This window comes from Plecotus auritus (assembly GCF_963455305.1).
Source record: "Plecotus auritus genome assembly, chromosome: 9".
NCBI lineage: Eukaryota > Metazoa > Chordata > Mammalia > Chiroptera > Vespertilionidae > Plecotus > Plecotus auritus.
Genome location: NC_137783.1, coordinates 109,777,764 through 109,796,355, shown reverse-complemented (window position 1 = coordinate 109,796,355; position 18,592 = coordinate 109,777,764). Strand labels below are relative to the sequence as shown.

Below are 18,592 nucleotides of genomic sequence, written 5' to 3'. Positions count from 1 at the left end.
TTCCATTCCCAAATTGCATTGACTGGTCATAGATAACTCATGTCTACACTTAATTTAAGTAATTTTAAGATCTGAAAGCAATGTAGAATTTTAAAAGAGAGCTCTAGACTGTTTTCTTAGTTATCTTTGTTTAGGCTCAGATTATAAGAGGTGTGAGATATGAGCCACTTCACCACTTGGCACTTTTTTGGCTGTCCCTAGTTTTCCTCTTCATTATGTGTCTTTTTCTCAACTCATGAGTATTGAAGAGATGTGACAAGCAATACATCTAATTCTTTCCATCCATCTTTTATTATGGCAAAAGTTTTTAAAAAGACATGTTACGACAGAGAAGAACTTTTGAGCGAATTATGTAGACACTTTATTTGATTGGCCGAGTGACTTTGGTGGTCAGCTGGAAGATAGTAGTATTTTATTGGAAGATAGTAATGAGCCTGACATTAGACCATCACAAAGACAAAAGAGCAATGTGATAATATCCAACAGTGAAAGTGATTCTGAAGAAGTATAGACAGAAAAAGACATTTACCAGCCTTGGAGGTTTATATAAATATTTCAGGCATAACTGTTCAATTTGAAGACCCACGAAGTATAAGTGAAGTAACCAATTTATTTTTGATAATGATTTTTTCTATCTTCTTACTTCTCAAACCAATTTCTACCATCACCAAATGGAAATATACCACAAAACCTCTGCTAAAACTTCACCATGGATTGACATTACTTATATGGATATAAAGAAGTTTCTTGGGTTAATATTATTGATGGGACTAATGAAGAAGCCAAATGGAAAGATTGCTGGTCAACTTATCATTTACTTGAATCACCCATATTTCCAAAATCTATCAGAGGTTTGAGCATATACTTACACTCTTTCATCTGAACGACAATTCACAAACAGCACATAACAGACCATCTTTACAAAGTTAGACCTTTTTTGGATCACTTTATCTCGAAATTTATATCTTTACATATGCCAAAACAGCAGTTATCACTCACTGAAGCATTAACTCCATAGAGAGGACTCTGGTGCAGGTCAGTGTCGGACACTGCCTGTGACTGGCACTGGGCTACCTATTAGGAACTACAAAGTGATCCACAGTTGGTGGCTACCTCTGCTGGGCCAAGGTGCATGTGGGAAGGGCCATGCTTCATACTGAGGCCTGCTTCCACCAGTACCCATCCTGGGGTAGGTCATCAAAAGGCTCAAGGTACTCCTGAGTCCGGCTCCACCTGCTGGCTGTCTATCAGGTTTAGTCACTAAAAGAGCCCCTACTAGTACATGAATTACTTAAAGCAGGTTCTCAGAGAGTCACACCAGGTAGGGGCACATGTTGTTCACACCAGGATGATAAACATTCAAACTTGGCATCAGTGGGTCTGAGGCCACTCAGCAAAAGTCTCAGGGTACACCAAGACCAGCTGAAGACCTTTACTTTTTCAAAAAATAAACTGGAGATGTTCCATTCATGTGAATCTTTAAAAACAGGTTATATTGTAGGCATCAAGAGTGTTGGTGGTGTTCCACACCATATAAGTAAAACCATGCTAAAATGAAGAATCTATAGTGTCATCATTGAAAGAGAATGATGTCATGGACCCGTCCAGTTTTAAGATATGGACACTCTTGTAAGATAAACAAACAATAAGGGCGAGATTCTCACCTAGAAAATTAATGTAAATTGAATTAATTCGTTCCAGACCCCCCAAATGATTGTTTTAATCTTATATATATAGTACTAGGGGCCAAGTGCACGAATTCATGCACCTTGAAAGGAACTGTGGGCTGCGAGGCTGTGGTGGACAGGGGCAGGTCTTGGCCAATCCTCCATGCCCCCGCCTGGCCCCTCCCGCTGCAGCCCTGCTCCCGCCACCGCCCCTCACTGCCCCCCCTGCCAGCCTGGTCGCCCCTCATTGCCCCCCTCTGCTGGCCTGGTCGCCCCTCACTGCCCCCCTCTGCTGGCCTGGTCGCCCCATGCAGCCTGCTGTTCGGTCATTGCGTGAGGGCGTCCCGACCAATTTGCACATTACCCTTTTATTAGTATAGATTCTCCATGAGTTCTTGCCATAATGGGTATAAAACATTTTAGGTAGTGGGAGGGGAGAGAGGAATGCTAGTCCAAAGGAATTCAGTATCATGTAAAGGTACATAGACAAAAACAAATTGATGCTAAGAGATATTAAAGAAAAATGAGGGAACCTGCTATGCTCTTGAAGGACAAAACTAAACTTGTTAGATTCTACTTTTAGAAATTACTATAAGAACTGGAAATGATAACGTAAGTTCTCCAAAAGGGGGTATTAGCTCAAGCATACCTCCTGTTCTTGAGTGGAAAAATAAAGTATATATTGATGACAGTATTGCACAAGAAAGGAATAGATCTAAGAAACTGTACACAAGGTTGAATCTGGCTATGACAGGAGGTACATCTTTAGATCCTCCCAGTCATGCTTACATGTTCAAGTTTATGGTACAGTGAGAGGTATGCTCAACAGAGCCATGGTTTTTTAATGAATCCTTGGAATGGGTAGGGAGAATGCATTGTGGGCATCCTAGAGGGGCAGTTGCTGTATACTCATTCTATGGCATTTATCAAAATGCATTGACTACGACTCCTTAAAGGAAAACTCCCAAGTGTGTTGATGAAACAACAATCAAGAAACATTCTGACCAGTTAAGAATTGAGAAAATAGAGGCAATTCTCTGCAGACACATGGGAAAATAATTAGGAAGTAATTTAGGGATATATGTTAATTGGAACAGTCTTCCCTGTTTTCAACCAGGAAAAGAACTTGGGGAAGATTCTGGAAAAGTCTTTGAAGCCACGAGCCTAATGTATATTAGAAAGGGAAACTAGATACTCTAGTATTATTAGTAAAAGAGTCAGCTTCTAAGTCAAGGAATTACTGTGGTTGGTTGAGCACTCATTACATACTTTTGAAATAATCTCTGTGATTCTGACCCTTAGCCCACAACAATTATACCCATGGGTGATTCAGAATATGAGTGGGGTTATTTAGTTTGGAAATGAGTGAGAAGAAATGTGATAGAAATGGACAACCTATAGTAACAGATGATGTAAAGCAGAGGCTCTCAGATTTTTACTCTGGCAAAAATAATTTTTGGCATCTGACTAAATTTATAAACCATGGCCATTTTACTTCTAAATTTCTTTGTCTCAAAGCCAGGGGGATTTTATTTTAAACCTTTCCACAGTCTCCAACCTATTCTTGTTTTATTTCTGTTACCCTGAATATGTGCCGTTTAGTATGCTGTTTTAAGCTCAAAGTTAGCATATAAGCAGCAGGAGTGGACTTCCTGGGGACTTTGGAGTCAGACAGTCTGCATTTAAATCTTACCTCACCACTTACTGTGTGACCCTTTAGACAGATTATCAACTTCTTCAATTCCTTGTTTTCGCATCTCTAAAATGGAGATATTAGAAACTGTGTAGGCTTTTTACGAACATCAAATAAGATAATGTGTCGAAAGTGCCAGGAGAGCCTGACAGGTGTGGCTCAGCAGTTGAGCGTTGACTCAGGAACCAAGGGATCCCCTGGTCGATTCCCTGTCAGGGCACGTGCCTGGGTTGCAGGACTCGATTCCCAGTAGGGAGCATGCAGGAGGAAGCTGATCAATGATGTTCTATCTCTCTAACTCTCTCCCTTCCTCTCTAAAAAATCAAAAAACATACTTAAAAAAAAAAGGATAAAAAAAATGCCAGGAGAGTGCTTGACACAGACTAGGTTTTCTTCTTATCCCCCCACTTTTCCTGTTGAGGTATTCAGTAATTAACAGTAGTAATAATATATTCATCCTGCCTTCTTTCAGGAAGTTCCCACCTTCATATCCTTAACTCTCTACTTAAGAGGCTCTTCCTTCTCTCCCTGGCAGTCAGCACTTTTCGCAATTAATGTCTTCTTAAAGTAAGAGAAGGCTGAACCCAGAAAGAAGTAACATTAAGAACTACAGTGCTAGGAAATAGTTTTAACCAATATGTTTGTCTTTGCTAAACATTTTCAGTCCTTCCAGATTGCTTATGGAGAATGTTAAGCAAATGACCCCCTTTGGAAGGCTAAGATCAGTAGTAAAAAAATTTCCTAGGAAGCTATGATTTCCAGGAATTCTAATTACCAGTCTTTGCCAGAAAATTCTGACCAACAGTGGTTACCTTGCTGGATCCCTAAAATCCGTTTTACTACAGTCTTGTTCTGCTCTCAGCAAAGGGTGCTTTCTTTTGTTGAGAGCAGTGTAAGTGATGTTTCACTACTTTCGTGCTTTTTATCTGAAAAACTGCAAATTTGTTACAGTTATACAGGGTGGGGCAAAAGTAGGTTTACAATTGTTTGTATGGAAAATAATACAATAATTAATGAATAATACAAGAATAAACTCGGCCTGGCCAGCGTGGCTCAATGGTTGAGTGTCGACCTGTGAGCCAGGAGGTCACGGTTGGATTCTGGTTCAGGCCATATGCCTGGGTTGTGGGCTTGATACCCAGTGTGGGGTGAGCAGGAGGCGGCCAGTCGGTGATTCTCTCTCATCATTGACTAGTGGCCCGGTGCACAAATTCATGCACATTGAAATTAATTAGAAGAAATATTTTAATATTGCTATTTGCCCTTTCTCTATAATAGAAGTGTTAACCAAATTCACAGTCGACAATGACAGATGGAAACACACACGTGCGATTGGCACCATATCCAGTATATGGATTCGATTGGGTTGTGGTGCGTGCAGTAGGCAAACAATCGATGTTTCTCTCTCTTTCCTTCCTTTCTCTAAAATCCATAAGAACATACCCTCAGGTGAGGATTAAAAATAGGTAGATAGGGAGATAACACTATTGCATCAAACATTCCATTTGTTTATGTCACTAAAAGTATATTGAGGGAGAATGCATGGCTTGATAATAAAGACTAAGGCAAATAGACATGGATTCTAACATATGAATGTGGGCATGTTTGTTTTCTATTTTTTTAAAATATATTTTTATTGATTTCAGAGAGGAAGGGAGAAGGAGAGAGAGATAGAAACATCAATGATGAGAATCAGTGATCGGCTGCTTCCTGCATGCCCCCTATTGGGGATCAAGCCCGCAACTTAGGCAGGTGCCCTTGACTGGAACCGAACCTGGGACTCTTCAGTCCTCAGGCTGACACTCTATCTACTGAGCCAAACTAGCTAGGACATGTTTGTTTTGTTGTTGTTTTTGTTTTGTTTTAATGTCTTTGAATTAAACCTCAGTAACAAATAATGTCATTAACATTAACAAATAATGACTTTGTGGGGTTATTATGAGAATGAATGATTGTAAAGTCCAGAAAGTTTTAGTTGTTTTTCCCGTCATTTCTTCCTTAAAATATTTTCATTAAAAATGTTTTTAAAGTAATACCTATATACAATTTCAAAAATTAGATAAAACGGAAGTTTTATAATATATAGTAACCTCTCCTATCTGACTCATCAACTGGTTGGTGCTTCTTTTGTCAACCTTCTGTCAGCCATCTGCTTTCTGTCTTCCAGGGATTTGTTGAAATTTCTTACTCATTAAGAGCACTTGGCTCCTCTTTTGTTCTCTTCCTTGGCATGGGGTGGGGTATTTATATTTCATTCCTTTATCATTATGTTTTTCTCTGGGGTGAGTGGAGAGGGAGGTATATGCTGCATCTTCCTTGACAGAGAAGCCCCTCATCTCAGATTTAGTTCAGAAAATGATTTTCTTTATTTAAAAATAAGGTATTGTTACTGTGTGTTCAGAGCCAGTGAAATCATGGTGCCTATGCCTCTATGGAGCTTTAAGAGTCTGGAAAGGGAATCTAGATTAACAGTTTCATACATTGCAGTGAAAAGGGGGTCTTAGAAGGTGCCACTAGCATTAAGTGTTTTCCTTGCTTAAGTCAGGTAGTTAACAGAACTGTAAATAGAGTAAGTACTCCTGAGTTTATTACTGTGAGTACTCAGAATTCCTTTTCTTTGGCTTCCTTACTGCATAAACTTTTCTCCTACTACGGTAACACACTGGGACACAGTTTTCTTAATAGTTATAGGTCAGAAAAAATGGTTGCTCTGTTCTGTGGTTGAACTTTCCTTTTGCTTGCTTGAGCACCCATCAGGTTCTAGTCTCCCAGAGCTGGGTTAATAGCTGGACCACTTTCTTTTTATGTCTCTCTTGTGTCCCAGAGCCTATAAAGTTTGGGGGCCCATTTCATACTTGAAGTGTATATTTATTGTTTTGTTCCGGCTCTCATTCTGCTTCACCTCTTTAGGTCATTTGGCCTTAGACCTTCTACTGTCATAATTTTTAACACTGACCTAATCAGTTGGGAGGATTTCAGATCCAAGACTTGTACTAAGAATTTGAATACAGCCAGGACATTCAGGGAGCAGGTGTGGCTAAGCAGCTACCCAGGCCCTTGACCAGCAGTTTCTTTGTGGTGATTAAGCAATAGGTCAGCTGGGGATTTTCACTTCCCCTCTCATGGGCCTTATACTAAGACCACTATTTCTGGAACTATTTGGAAATGATGGGATCCTCCCGGTGGCGCTCTCTTCTCGGTGATATCACTTCTTTAGCAATGTTTCTTTCAAAAAAATGTTCTTAGTATATAGCAAAACAGGCCTCGTCAGTGGGGCCATCACTAGAAATAGTTCCCATACAGCAGGAGTGGGGCACTTTTTTTTCCCCAAGGATCCGTTGGATATTTATAACATAATTTGTGGGCCATATAAAATTATCAACTTAAAAATTAGCCTGCTATATTGGGTCAGACATTAAATTAACTCACCCCTATTACCTTGGCAGGGCCAGACCAAATGATTTCGCAGGCCTGATATAGCCTGTGGGTCAGATGTTCCCCATGCCTGCCATACAGCATAATAAGCAGGTCTTAGTTAGAGCTCTAATTGTGATAATTTCAAAGGGGCCCCAAGTTTATGCTCTTAACATCAGCTGGAAAGTTTCAGTCTAACAAACATTTCAAGTGATTGCAAAGAATCCTCAGACCACAGTCACAAAGACTCTGTCATGGGACATTTGGTGTAATCTGAGATTATCTCCATTTTCTTGATCTTAAGAGAAAATGTCTGGTCCTGAATGGTAAGGCAGCATGGGATAGTTGGAGTAATAAGGTTGAGAAATCAGATGGACTTGCTTTAAAACCTTCTGCCTCAGTTGCAAGCTCTGTGACCTTGTCTAACTAACCTCTCTGAACCTCTGTTTACTCAATTCTAATGTGTGAATAATAATATGTCTCTTAGGCTTGTTGTGAGGATAAAGTGAAACAATGTAAGTGATATCCATGACTCATAGTAGGTGATCAGTGGATATTTATAAAACAACTTCATACCTGACATATCTGTAAGTAAGATTTAGCTAAGATCATCTCTAAGGTACATTCCAGCTCTAATAATTCTTTTTTTTTTTAATATATTTTATTGATATTTTTACAGAGAGGAAGGGAGAGGATAGAGAGCTAGAAACATTGATGAGAGAGAAACATCGATCAGCTGCCTCCTGCACACGTCCCACTGGGGATGTGCCTGCAACCAAGGTACATGCCTTTGACCGGAATCGAACCCGGGACCCTTCAGTCCGCACGCCGACGCTCTATCCACTGAGCCAAACCGGTTTCGGCAATAATTCTTGATTGTCTAATTTTCTTTGTATAAAATTAATATGTATATTTTAAAGATATATTTGTGTGGAGATATATAACTGCAGAGTCCTTGGTTGTCCTGAATTACTGCCTGCAAAATGTCCTTTGCTGGATATGGAAACTGAGCCAGTGGAGAAGGCGATGTACCAGATAGCGCCTGTAGTTCTCTTATCTAAGCTGTTTCATAATTTCAGTCGTACCAGATTCTCCTGGGGTTTATGAAGCTGAGTCACCATCCCCACCTCCTCCTGCATCTCCACCTCCTGAACCAGCGACGAAGACTGAGCCAGAGCCTCCTTCTGTCAAGGTACAACTTTACTGGGATGGCTACCTTTCCATGTGTTCTTTTTCACCCAAGGACCTAAAACTGTTATGTTAAATCTGTTCTCTGCTGTATACTTCACAAATGCCAGTAGATGGCTCTTGTCTCATTCTCTTCTATAGGTTGTAAGAAGACAGGGTTGACATTCCCTGTCTTCTCACTTGACGTGAGATTTCAGCTGTATGTCAAAGTTTCAAGGGGGCTCTTTTGTCTTCCATGACCTCCAGCATCAAAGCTGCTGTGCTACCCAACTCCCGTTGGAATTATGCAAAATGAGGTCTTGCCTGCATCAGAGCAAAGTGTGTGAAAGAACACAAACTGCTTATGCATGTTGGTTAATCTTCTGGAAAAGGGCTGGATGAGAAAAGCTGGCAACAAATGGGGAAATGGAGTTTTGAGTGATCTCTAGCTGCATCTTGTCTATATCTGTTGATGTAAATAATGAAGAGTTGAGAAGAAGGGTGCTGACAAGTTTCTTTTTCCTTTATGTCCATCATTTTTCCTGAATTCATTGTATTAAGACTGTCATTTAAATTTTGCATTGATTTCTTCATTAGCTGAAGAGCATATGGGATTAAAGGCCAGTGGAGATAAAGTAAAATACCAGTTTGAGACTAAATTAGACGGGCCTATCTTGCAGTGTCAAGGTTGAAATAGCCAGTATCTACAGCAGGGGCAGATGTATTGGAAATCTCTGGTCTGTTTAGGGGCCTTCCCTGTGTGCTCCCATAATACCTGCCTCGGCCCTCCAGTAACGCCCTGTCTTCTCCATTAAGGTTCTTGTCCTATTGGTCTTTTTAACCCATGGTGCCTGCACTGCTCAACAAAAGTATGTTGCTGAATGAACATAAACAGTGAAACATCAAGCTGGCACATACAGTGACCATAACTTGTCTGTGTGGTAGGGCTGGTCCTCTAAAAGAAAATGTATAGAATTCCTCGTTCAGCTTACCATCATGGAGTATTGGAGATTGCTTGTTATAAATTAAACTTCTATTTTTCTTTGTAGTTTTATTGGTCACCTTAATGTTATAACCTCTGGTCTTTCAGAGCTTAAGTGGAGAAAACAAAAGAAAACGAAAGCGGGTACTGAAATCTAAAACCTTTGTGGATGAGGAAGGCTGCATAGGTAAGAAAAATTTTGGGTTCCAAATTCAGAGATAGAGTTATTACCACAGAGAGGTACCATGATCCTTTATAGAGCAGCGTGCATCTGACACACACACACACACACACACACACACCCTCTTCCCCCCGGTGGTGCCTTGCTGCCTGTCTTGGCCCACACTTGGAATAGCATGGTATGAGACCACCACAACTAAAGGTAGAACACCTGGTCTTGTCTGACCATACACTATAAAAATAAGCTTTGAGATTTTGGATGAAAGTTGTCACCTCTGGTGGGGAATTTCTTGATCTATGGAATGGAGGTAAATTTTCCATCTTGCCTACATGTGGGTTGTTGTGAAGATTCAGGTGAGGTAATATATCTAAAAACACTTTCAAGATGGAAATTACAATACCAGCTTAAGATGTTATCATTGATGTTGAGAAACACTGGTTTTTTTAGAATGGTTGTTTTATACATTTGAACAGTGGAAAAGGAGCTTCTACAGATGATTAGACTGAGGAGAGTGTCATGAGTCTTTGGTATTTTGTTCCATTTGTTCTTCATAGAGGTTTGACTCTTCCAAATCACTTCTTTAATATTTCCTATTTGTAAGCCATGTTAGGTAAATGGATGTGCTTTTTATGGAGGCCTAAAGGGGAACAGAATTTAGGCTTTGAAACAACCTAAGTATCCATTGACAGATGAATGAATGAATAAAGAAGTTGGGGTGTGTGTGTGTACAGAATATTATTCAGCCATATGAAGCCCTAGCTTGTTTGGCTCAGTGGGTAGAGTATCAGCCTGCCAACTGAACAGTCAAGGGCACATGCCCGGGTTTGTGGGCTCGATCCCCAGTACAGGGCGTGTAGGAGGGAGCCGATCAATGATTCATCATTGATGTTTCTGTCTGTCTCTCCATCTGCCTTCCTCTGAGAAATAATACACACACACACACACACACGAAGAAATCCTGCCATGTGTGACAACATGGGTGGACCTTGAGGGTATTGTGCTAACCATAAAAGAGACAGAGAAAGACAAATACTGTGTGATCTCTTTTACATGTGGAACCTAAAAAAAACAACTCATAGACAAAGCAGATTTGTGGTTACGGGAGGCAGGGGGAATAGGAAAAAGGTGGTCAAAAGGTACAAACTTCTACTTACAAGGTAAGTACATACTAGGGATGTATGTACAGCGTGATGATACTGTTAACACTGTTCTATGATGTATATGAAAGTAAAGAATGTATCTGAAGAGTTTTCTTCACAAAGAAAAACTTTTGCTTTCTCTTTTTGTTTACCTATATGAGACAATGGATGCTACCTAGTAACTAAACCTACAGCGTTTATCATTTCACAATATACAGTGGTATACTTCAATTTTAAGAAAAGAATTCAGGCTTTGAGTCATTGGCTTATTCTTCGGCCATGTTTTAGCTTGTTGTACCTTTTCCACAAATGAATCAGACTTCTGTGGGGCTTTCAGGATTTGGCCTGATGGGATGCTCAGATCCTAGTACTGCATGTCTATATTTAAACCTGTTGTTAATTGGATTAGCCCTTAATTGTTGTTTCTTCTCTCCCATGGCACCCGCCACAGCTTGGTTCTCCTAGAGAAGTATTTTTTCACCTTTCTTGACTTTCCTTTTCTTGTTCAAATTTTTGTCTTAAAAATATTGACTGAAGAATCAGTTTTTCCCAGGCATTGTGGTTGTTAAAACTAGTGAAGACATAAATTGTGAACCTGGTCCCATTATTTCCCACCTCCCATTCCTTTGAAAAGGCCTCTGACATTTTAATTGTAGCATGTGATTGGGGAATAAAATTCCTTACATGTGGAAATTCTGTCTTTGCAGTGCCAAATTTATTGTGAGCCTATGAATTCTGAACTTTGAGCAGTAGTCTTTTTTGTTTTGAGTCTTCTCATAGTGCATTTTCAAGCCTCTTAGTTTGACTGTTGGTAGTAATATATGTATTTTCTGTTAAATTTCTTATTTCTTTTAATTATAAGAGGACAAAAGCACCAGTGCTAGTTTCTTTCTCCTTCTACTCCAAAATAAAAATGTCAAATAAATCTTTGTGAGCATTCATTGGGAATTTGTGGCTTTAAGTTTTGGCCAGGTGTGGGATGTGGACCTTTTTGCAGTCCTGTCTTCAGACAGGACTTTTAAGAGCCTTGGATGCAACAATGAAAACTATGCTCACATAGCAGTTTGGTGTATTTTTTTTTTTAAGGTTTTTAGTCCAAGTTCAACCTAATGAATCTTGGCTTCCGTTACCAACAAAGGAGCTCGGCTTTCCTCTCTCTGCTCAGACTGTTCCAGATGTATCGGCACAGTGGCCTCCCCTGTCCTGTGCTGGATCAGAGTTGGTCTCTGGGTTTACTGCAGGGACTGATAAGTTTGTGGTGGACTTCTGGACAAGGAGAATTTCTAAAGCAAAACAGTTGATTGAAAAGGATTCTGATGTTTTACCCATGAAAAATGCGCCTTTTTATTTTTTTTTCAAACCGGGACTTTTAAAATGGTATCTGAGCAAAGTGGCCTGTTATTCAGCTAAAATAAAGATCCTGTATTTTTAACTTAAAATCCCTTTTAGCCTGTAGTTTGAAGTAGCTACAGCTTTTAGTATAGAAAATGTTCCTTTTAGCTCGTAAGGTACACTCAGTGTGCTGCCCTGACTGGTTTTTAACCCCCACCCCCAAGCAATCTCTTGTGCAAAACTGGCAATGAGACAACCAGTGGTTTCATTAATAACTAATGAAATAATGAGCTAATTGATGCTGGAGTTTAATATTATAGACATGCTGCCATTTGAATACAGAATATAGCTTATGAAGGAGCAATTAGTAAGTTGTTTCTTTTCTCTGTATAGATGTTCTTCAGACTTTGAGATACTGAGTAAATAACAGCTCGTAATTTTGTTCCAGTAATCTAGTTACATAATGCTTTTGAAGTTGTGTACAAGGTGGGGATGGTGTTAATGGGATTGTAATTGCTGAACTAATAGGTATATCAAGGAAATTCCCTAAGTATTTTGGTGCAACATTTCTCAAACTTTGAGTAGATGCATGACTTGAAGCCTTGCTAACATTCAGATTTTGATTCAGTAGAACCTGAGATTCTGCATTTCTAATGAGCTCATGGGAGTTTTAATGCCCTCTCATCTGTGGAACAAAGTTGAGTAGGAAGGCCTTTGAGAACACTTAATACATATTTAACGCTTATCAGTGTTTTTAGCCTCTAAGTTGGCAGGAGTCAGCAAAGTAAATTCTGGGCTCTTGAAAGTAATGACAAATCCTGGCAACTCTTGGGGAGGGGACTGTTAATTATGCAACCTTAATGACATCAGAGGGAATAAAGTGAAGGAGTAGCCAGTTGACTGCCAGCATAGCCCATTGCGAGGGAGAAAATAGCATTGAAGGATGCTTGCCAAAGATTACTACGTGCATCTGTACGTTCTGTAAGGCAGTGTTATCCCCACTTAATGGAAGGCAAGGAAAGTGACTCTCCCGCGAGGTCCCAGACCTACTGAATGTGAAACTCTGGAAATAGAGTCCAGCAGCCTGTGTTCTAATAAGCCCTCCAGGTGATTCTAATGCACGGTAAAGTTTGAAATTGTATAAATGGCAGACTAGGAATAAGAACATAGATATATTGATTCCAATGCTTATGCCTATAGAACAGTTTGACTAATATATTTTATTAGAAATGATCAGTAATTATGAGCTTAAAACTATCATTGTTCTTAAATGGGGAAAAAACACCTTTCACTTTAATCATCTGAGCTTTCATTATGTATATTGGGTTATTCTGTTCAGCTAAGAAAAGATATTTTTCTACCATCATTTGCTGCAACTAGGAAGGCTGAGGGAGAATTTAGATGACATTGGTTATACAGCTGCTTCAGCTCTCTAAAGTTACAGGAAGGTGGCATTGTTCCGTTTCTTGTATTGGCATATGTATTGCAATAATATTAGAGAGACATCCTCATCAGTTCTGTGCCATGGTCTGTGCCCTTTGGGGCTTTCTTATAATGTCTGTTCACTAGTATAATGCTTTTCATTAGGCAGGTTTCAGTGAGTTTTATTGACAGGGGAAAAGTAAAATATGCCTTTGGCTGATAGGGAGTAAGAGAATTGGTAACTATGCTTCTCATTGTATCATGGTCATTCCTTGAAACTATCAAGTTTGTCATCTGATAGAATTTGCTTGGGACAGTTCTCTTTATGATGTAAACTTAGACCACATAAATCTTGGAATAATTAGCAGTCATTCAAAACCAAGAACTGAACAATTGAGTAACTAATCTCCAATTCTCTGTACTTAGGATGTGCAGAGAGTGAGTGACATCAGGATAGAACTAGCCAGAGAGTCCATGGCGGTGAGCCTGGCTAGAAAGGATCAAAACTGACAAATAGAGCAGAGATTAAGACCAGGAAAATGATCAGTGGAAATAGGCAGGCACCACTTCGAGCTCAGGAAATTAGCTAGCATAGAGCAAGACCCAAAAGCAGGATTGGGGCAGTCACATGATAAAGGCCTGGGACAGCCCCTCCTGGCTCAGTGGTTGAAAGAAGGCCTATGAACCAGGAGGTCTCCATTTGATTCATGGTCGGGGCACGTGCCTGGGTTGTGGGCTTGATCCCCAGAGGGGGACGTGCAGGAGGCAGCCAATCAATGATTCTCTCTCATTGATGTTTCTCTCTCTCCCTTCCTCTCTAAAATCAATAAAAATATATTTAAAATAAATAAAGGTATGGGGCATAGCAGTGAGGGAATAAGGGTAAGTGTTGATTCTGAACCCCAACTAGAGACTGTGATCTCAAGATGCCACATACTTTCTACCTGGATAGGCTGGATCTGATCTCCTAGTGGGAGAAAACTTTGGTAGTAGATGAGCACATCTTCCTTGATCAGAGTGTCCGAGGGGATCTGGGAGAACAAGACTTCTCATTCTTTTGATAGAATAGTATTCTAAATGACTCAGCCCACTCATGTTCCATTTTTTTTTTCCTTATTCTACCAGTGACTGAAAAAGTCTACGAGAGTGAATCCTGCACAGATAGTGAAGAAGAACTTAAGATGAAGACATCTTCTATACACAGACCCCCAGCAATGACTGTGAAAAAAGAACCCAAAGAGGAACGAAAGGGCCTCAAGAAAGGGACTGCTACTCTGGGCAAAGCCAATAGACAAGTGTCCATTACTGGCTTCTTCCAGAGGAAATGAACTGCCATCTCTGTAGGTCAGAGATGTGGACTGGTCAGGGAGACGACCAAGACATACTCTCACTTACTGTGTAAGTTCATCCAGCGCCTCACCTCACCTATGTCAGAAGACTGTTCTTCCATCTTGAAGGGTTTGTACTACTGGCTTTTAACCAAAAAGAAGTCGCCTGGAAGCAAGAGGCAGAAGAATATTTAAAAAGCTGTCACCTTCTGATGACGTTTCTAAAGCACAACCTTTGACCCGTCCAGGAGAAGAATTTCTAAAAAAAAAAAAAAAAATTAGAACTATCATTATCATTATTACCGAAGCCATTTAGTGGCTAATCCATTGCACCCTACCTACCTTGTGCCCTGATGCACTTACGGCTCAGGGAGTATTCTGTGTTCCTTTGTATTCCATGGACTTGTGTGGGTATTTTTTTTTATCCCTGAATTTTACTGGATGTGTTTACCACTCCCCTTATCATCCCTTCCCCACTAACACAGTTCTGTGTGAAGCCATGTTCTGTAAGTCTTTTAAATCGTGGTTGGACTGAGGCTGAAACAGAAATCTCCCTGTAATCCTCTTTTCCTCCGTTATAAAGTACACTGACACCTGGCTACCTACCAGCACACTACTTGTGTTTTACCCCTTTCACAAAAGCTCTCTAGACCTTCATTCGCAATTAGTGGTTAGAGCAAAGCCTCAGGCGGAGCGCAAATAGAAATGTAATGATGTATTCAACTCCACCAGAAATTACTTAGAGTCAGCATTGACAGCATTAGAGGACGTATCATGTTGCTGACACAGGGCGCGCTTTACACTGTTCTTGTGATTTTTGTCTCCTCCCCTCTCTCCCTTTCCCCCTGTCAGTACCTGGAAAGTGAAACCCATACAATGAAATGAAGGGGAAAAAGAGAAATCTTTTCCTACATGCAGTATGTAACAGTTAAGTAAAATTTCTTCTTGAGGAAACAATGTTCAGAAACAAGAATTTTCTAAGAAGGTCATGAGGAAGAGATAAAAGCACACGTTTTTACTATACAGATGTTGCTTCTCTGTATTTTTAACCCTCCCATTTGCCTAAAAGTCCAGGCTCCCCAAAAAGAGATGGAGAGACGGAGTTGTTAGTAGGACTAAACTGCTATTAAATAAAATATTGTCATTTGTTACTTAAGGAAAGTCATCTATTGCAGTGATAACTTTTAACAACTGCTGGTGTGATTCATTACGAACAGACAAGGGATGTCTGACTTCTTTCCATCTTAGCCTGGTGTATGTCCTAAGTGATACAGTCAGCCATCTACTGTTCAGAGCCAGTATTGTGATGGACCTTGGATTAAGAGCAGTCTCTTGAGCAGCAGTCACCCTCGGTATCCAGGCACCCACGGACTTGATTAAGCCCAGAGGTTTGGGGGATGAGTCCTGGCATTACATCTAGGACTTGTAAAGGCAGAGAGAGGCTTTGTGTAGCAAGCTGAGTAAAGGATGACATATTCCAACCTCTTCTTTTTTAAATCTAGAAGGATGGAGAAAATGATGGAAAGCCTGGACTTAAAAAAGCCTGGACCTTTACAAAAAATTTCTGGAGAGGGATCCCTTTTAAATGGTTATTTTTGTCATTGCCTCTGGTCATTTTTCTAAATTGAAGTAAAAAAGAAAAAAGTCAACTCAGTCTTTTTTTCAAAAATTGTTATGCTGAGGTCTCCAGTAAACTAAATTTAGAATTGGAAACCTCTGGTGCCGGTTGAAAGGAAAATGCAGATTCTGTGATAGTGATCCTGTGATTACTATGCCCAATATGCTGCCTAAACTCTGAGCTGTCTGCAAGATTTAGTTAGTAAGTGGTGGCTTTTTATTTCTTTACACAAAACTCTACCGTATTATCCCATGAGTTCAATAAATTTGAGAAGTTGTTTTGAAATAGTTCAAACTGAATGTCTGATGAGTCTGTTATTTGACAGGATGGCAACAGTGTGTGCAGTTATTTAAACTGAACAGGAACAAGGCTGTTTTTTAGTTTATATTGTTAAAATTGCATACCCATAGTCTGAGATGGACAAGTTATTTGCTGCCTTCATCATTTTTTCAGCCCTGTGGGAAATCTTAGTTCTAGCCAAACTCATTTTTTTAGTTCATTTAGAAGAAAATTTAGTCCTGATCTTGCACATTGTGTTAGTTTGGCTTCCTCACTTGCTAGCTGTGTGACCTTGGGCAAATTCCTAAGCCTCAGGTTCTTTACCAAAAAAGCTAAAAAGACTTACCATGAATTGTCAAGACTGAAGGAATGGATAGCATAAACTTACTGTAAATGGCAGCACATAGGTGCTCTACAAATGGTGGCTTCCTTCCTGATGTCATAAATGATGCATTTAGCTCCTAACTCTGAAATGTTATCAAGGATATGACCCAGATGTTACAGTCTTTCAAAGTCATCATTCTGGCTATAAATGTGGTCAAAGGGGGAAGACAATGGTCTGATTTTAGGAAGGTTTTAGATTGGATATTTTCCAGTTGAAAGAAAGTGAGGTTTATAGATGGCTGGTATTTACTATTCATTAAAACATTTATTGTGTGTCTACTCTGTGTCAGGCCTCTGACCTGGCTACCAGAGGATATAATAGAATCCTAGATTTTTCCCTATCCTCATGATCTAGTGGAAAAGACAAGCCAGTAAAATAAAAGAATGTGGTGAGTGCAGCAACAAGTTAGCACAGGGTCCTCCGAGAGCTCATAGGAGAGGTGTGGAGGAAGTCCTCCTAGGGGAGAGAAGCCAAGCAGTTTTTTGAAAGATGAGAAGGATTTTACCAAGCAAAGGATCTAAAAGGGTTTCTCAGGCAGTGGAGTATGGCTTTGGGGGGAAATAAACTGTTGAATTTAGGAAAAGGGAGAAAACCTATTGAGAAATGAAGTTGGGGTTCCTGCTAAGGAGTCTGGATTTCATTTGAAAAATATGGGGTCCAAGTGAAGAATTTTAAGAAGAGGAGTAACAAGTTGATTCTCATTTAAGAGTGACAACTGGGATAGATAAAAGGTGATGGTGGCATAGGAGGACACTGAGCTTGCTCCCTCACGAGTACCTGAAATGTACACCTATATAGAGAGCAATCTTCCTGAGAGGCAACTGAAGGCTGATTGAACACCTTCTGCACAACAAATGAATTAAGAAACCGAGTAGAGGAGGCTGGGTAACCACTGGAGCTCTACAGGATTGGAGGAGCTGGTGAGCGCCATTGTTGACATCCTCCTCCACCTTGGTAGAGTGAGCAGGAACTCTATCCAGGTGCTCTGGCATACCTGCAAGATAGCTGTAGCACGTTCCCAACCACACTGCCCAGAATCCATTTGGCTCAAACAGGGAGCCAGCAGGATCAACCAGGTGTCACCACATGCACCTGGCCTCCCTGCCCGGAGCTGCTCCAAGCCAGCACCCAGGCACCCAGGCACCCAGGCACAGTAAGCATCTGCCTGGCTGCAACCAGCCTGCCATATCTACCTGGCACACAGTCCACACAGATGTTGCTTCTACACAAGATCACTTTCTTCACAACAGAAGATGCCTTATAGAGAAGACTGGGAAGATGTAGTTTTCCAGGATCTGTGGAAATTTTCCACTATCTGAAGTGCTGGTGAGCATCATTGCTTACTTCCTCTCTACTTGCATAGAGTGAACAGGAGCTCTCTCCAGGTACGGTAGCCCTGTAAGACTGCCATAGTGCATTCCCAGCCACATTGTCCAAACACGTTTTGTCCCTGAACAAAGGGAACAAGCAGGATCAATAGAGAATTATTACATGTACCACCTGGAGCCATTCCAGCCCAATAGGCTGGTGCACCAGTAGCAGAGGCCCCCTCTTGGCTCCAACCCACTTGTCAAAACTGCTGACATATACAGAGATCACTTCTATACAAGGCCAGTTTTTCAAGACTGGGAAAGATAGCTATTTTGTTTGAGTGATAGAAATAAACATAGGAAGTCAAACAAAAAGAGAAGATAGAATAGTTCTCAAGTGAAAAAATAGGAAAAATCCCCAGGGCAGGATGGGTGGGGGCAGGGAAACCCTAATGAAATAGAAATAATTTGCCTGACAACGACTTAAAGGAAATGATTATGAGAATGCTCACCAAACTTGAGAGAGGAATAGAGGAATTTAGGGAGAGCAACAGAGTTAATACAATAACCAATCAAGCAGACCTAAAGAATGCAGTAATTGAAATGAAAAATACACTAGAAGGAATCAACAGCAGATTAGCTAATACAGATAAAAGGATAAGTGACCTGGAATAC

At 40.4% G+C, this 18,592-nt stretch overlaps 1 protein-coding gene across 2 annotated transcripts in view; it reads left to right on the top strand.

Moving 5' to 3' along the window:
* The window catches only part of POLD3 (DNA polymerase delta 3, accessory subunit), a 54,930-nt gene extending 38,696 nt beyond the window's left edge, over positions 1 to 16,234 (top strand). For both annotated transcript variants that reach the window (XM_080641997.1, XM_080641998.1), the window contains exons 10-12: positions 7,854 to 7,966; positions 9,032 to 9,110; positions 14,123 to 16,234. In XM_080641997.1, the coding sequence (XP_080498123.1) occupies positions 7,854 to 7,966; positions 9,032 to 9,110; positions 14,123 to 14,325 (395 nt within the window). In that variant the 3' untranslated portion in view covers positions 14,326 to 16,234. The remainder of the gene's footprint in view (positions 1 to 7,853; positions 7,967 to 9,031; positions 9,111 to 14,122) is intronic.
* Positions 16,235 to 18,592: the final 2,358 nt, after the last annotated feature.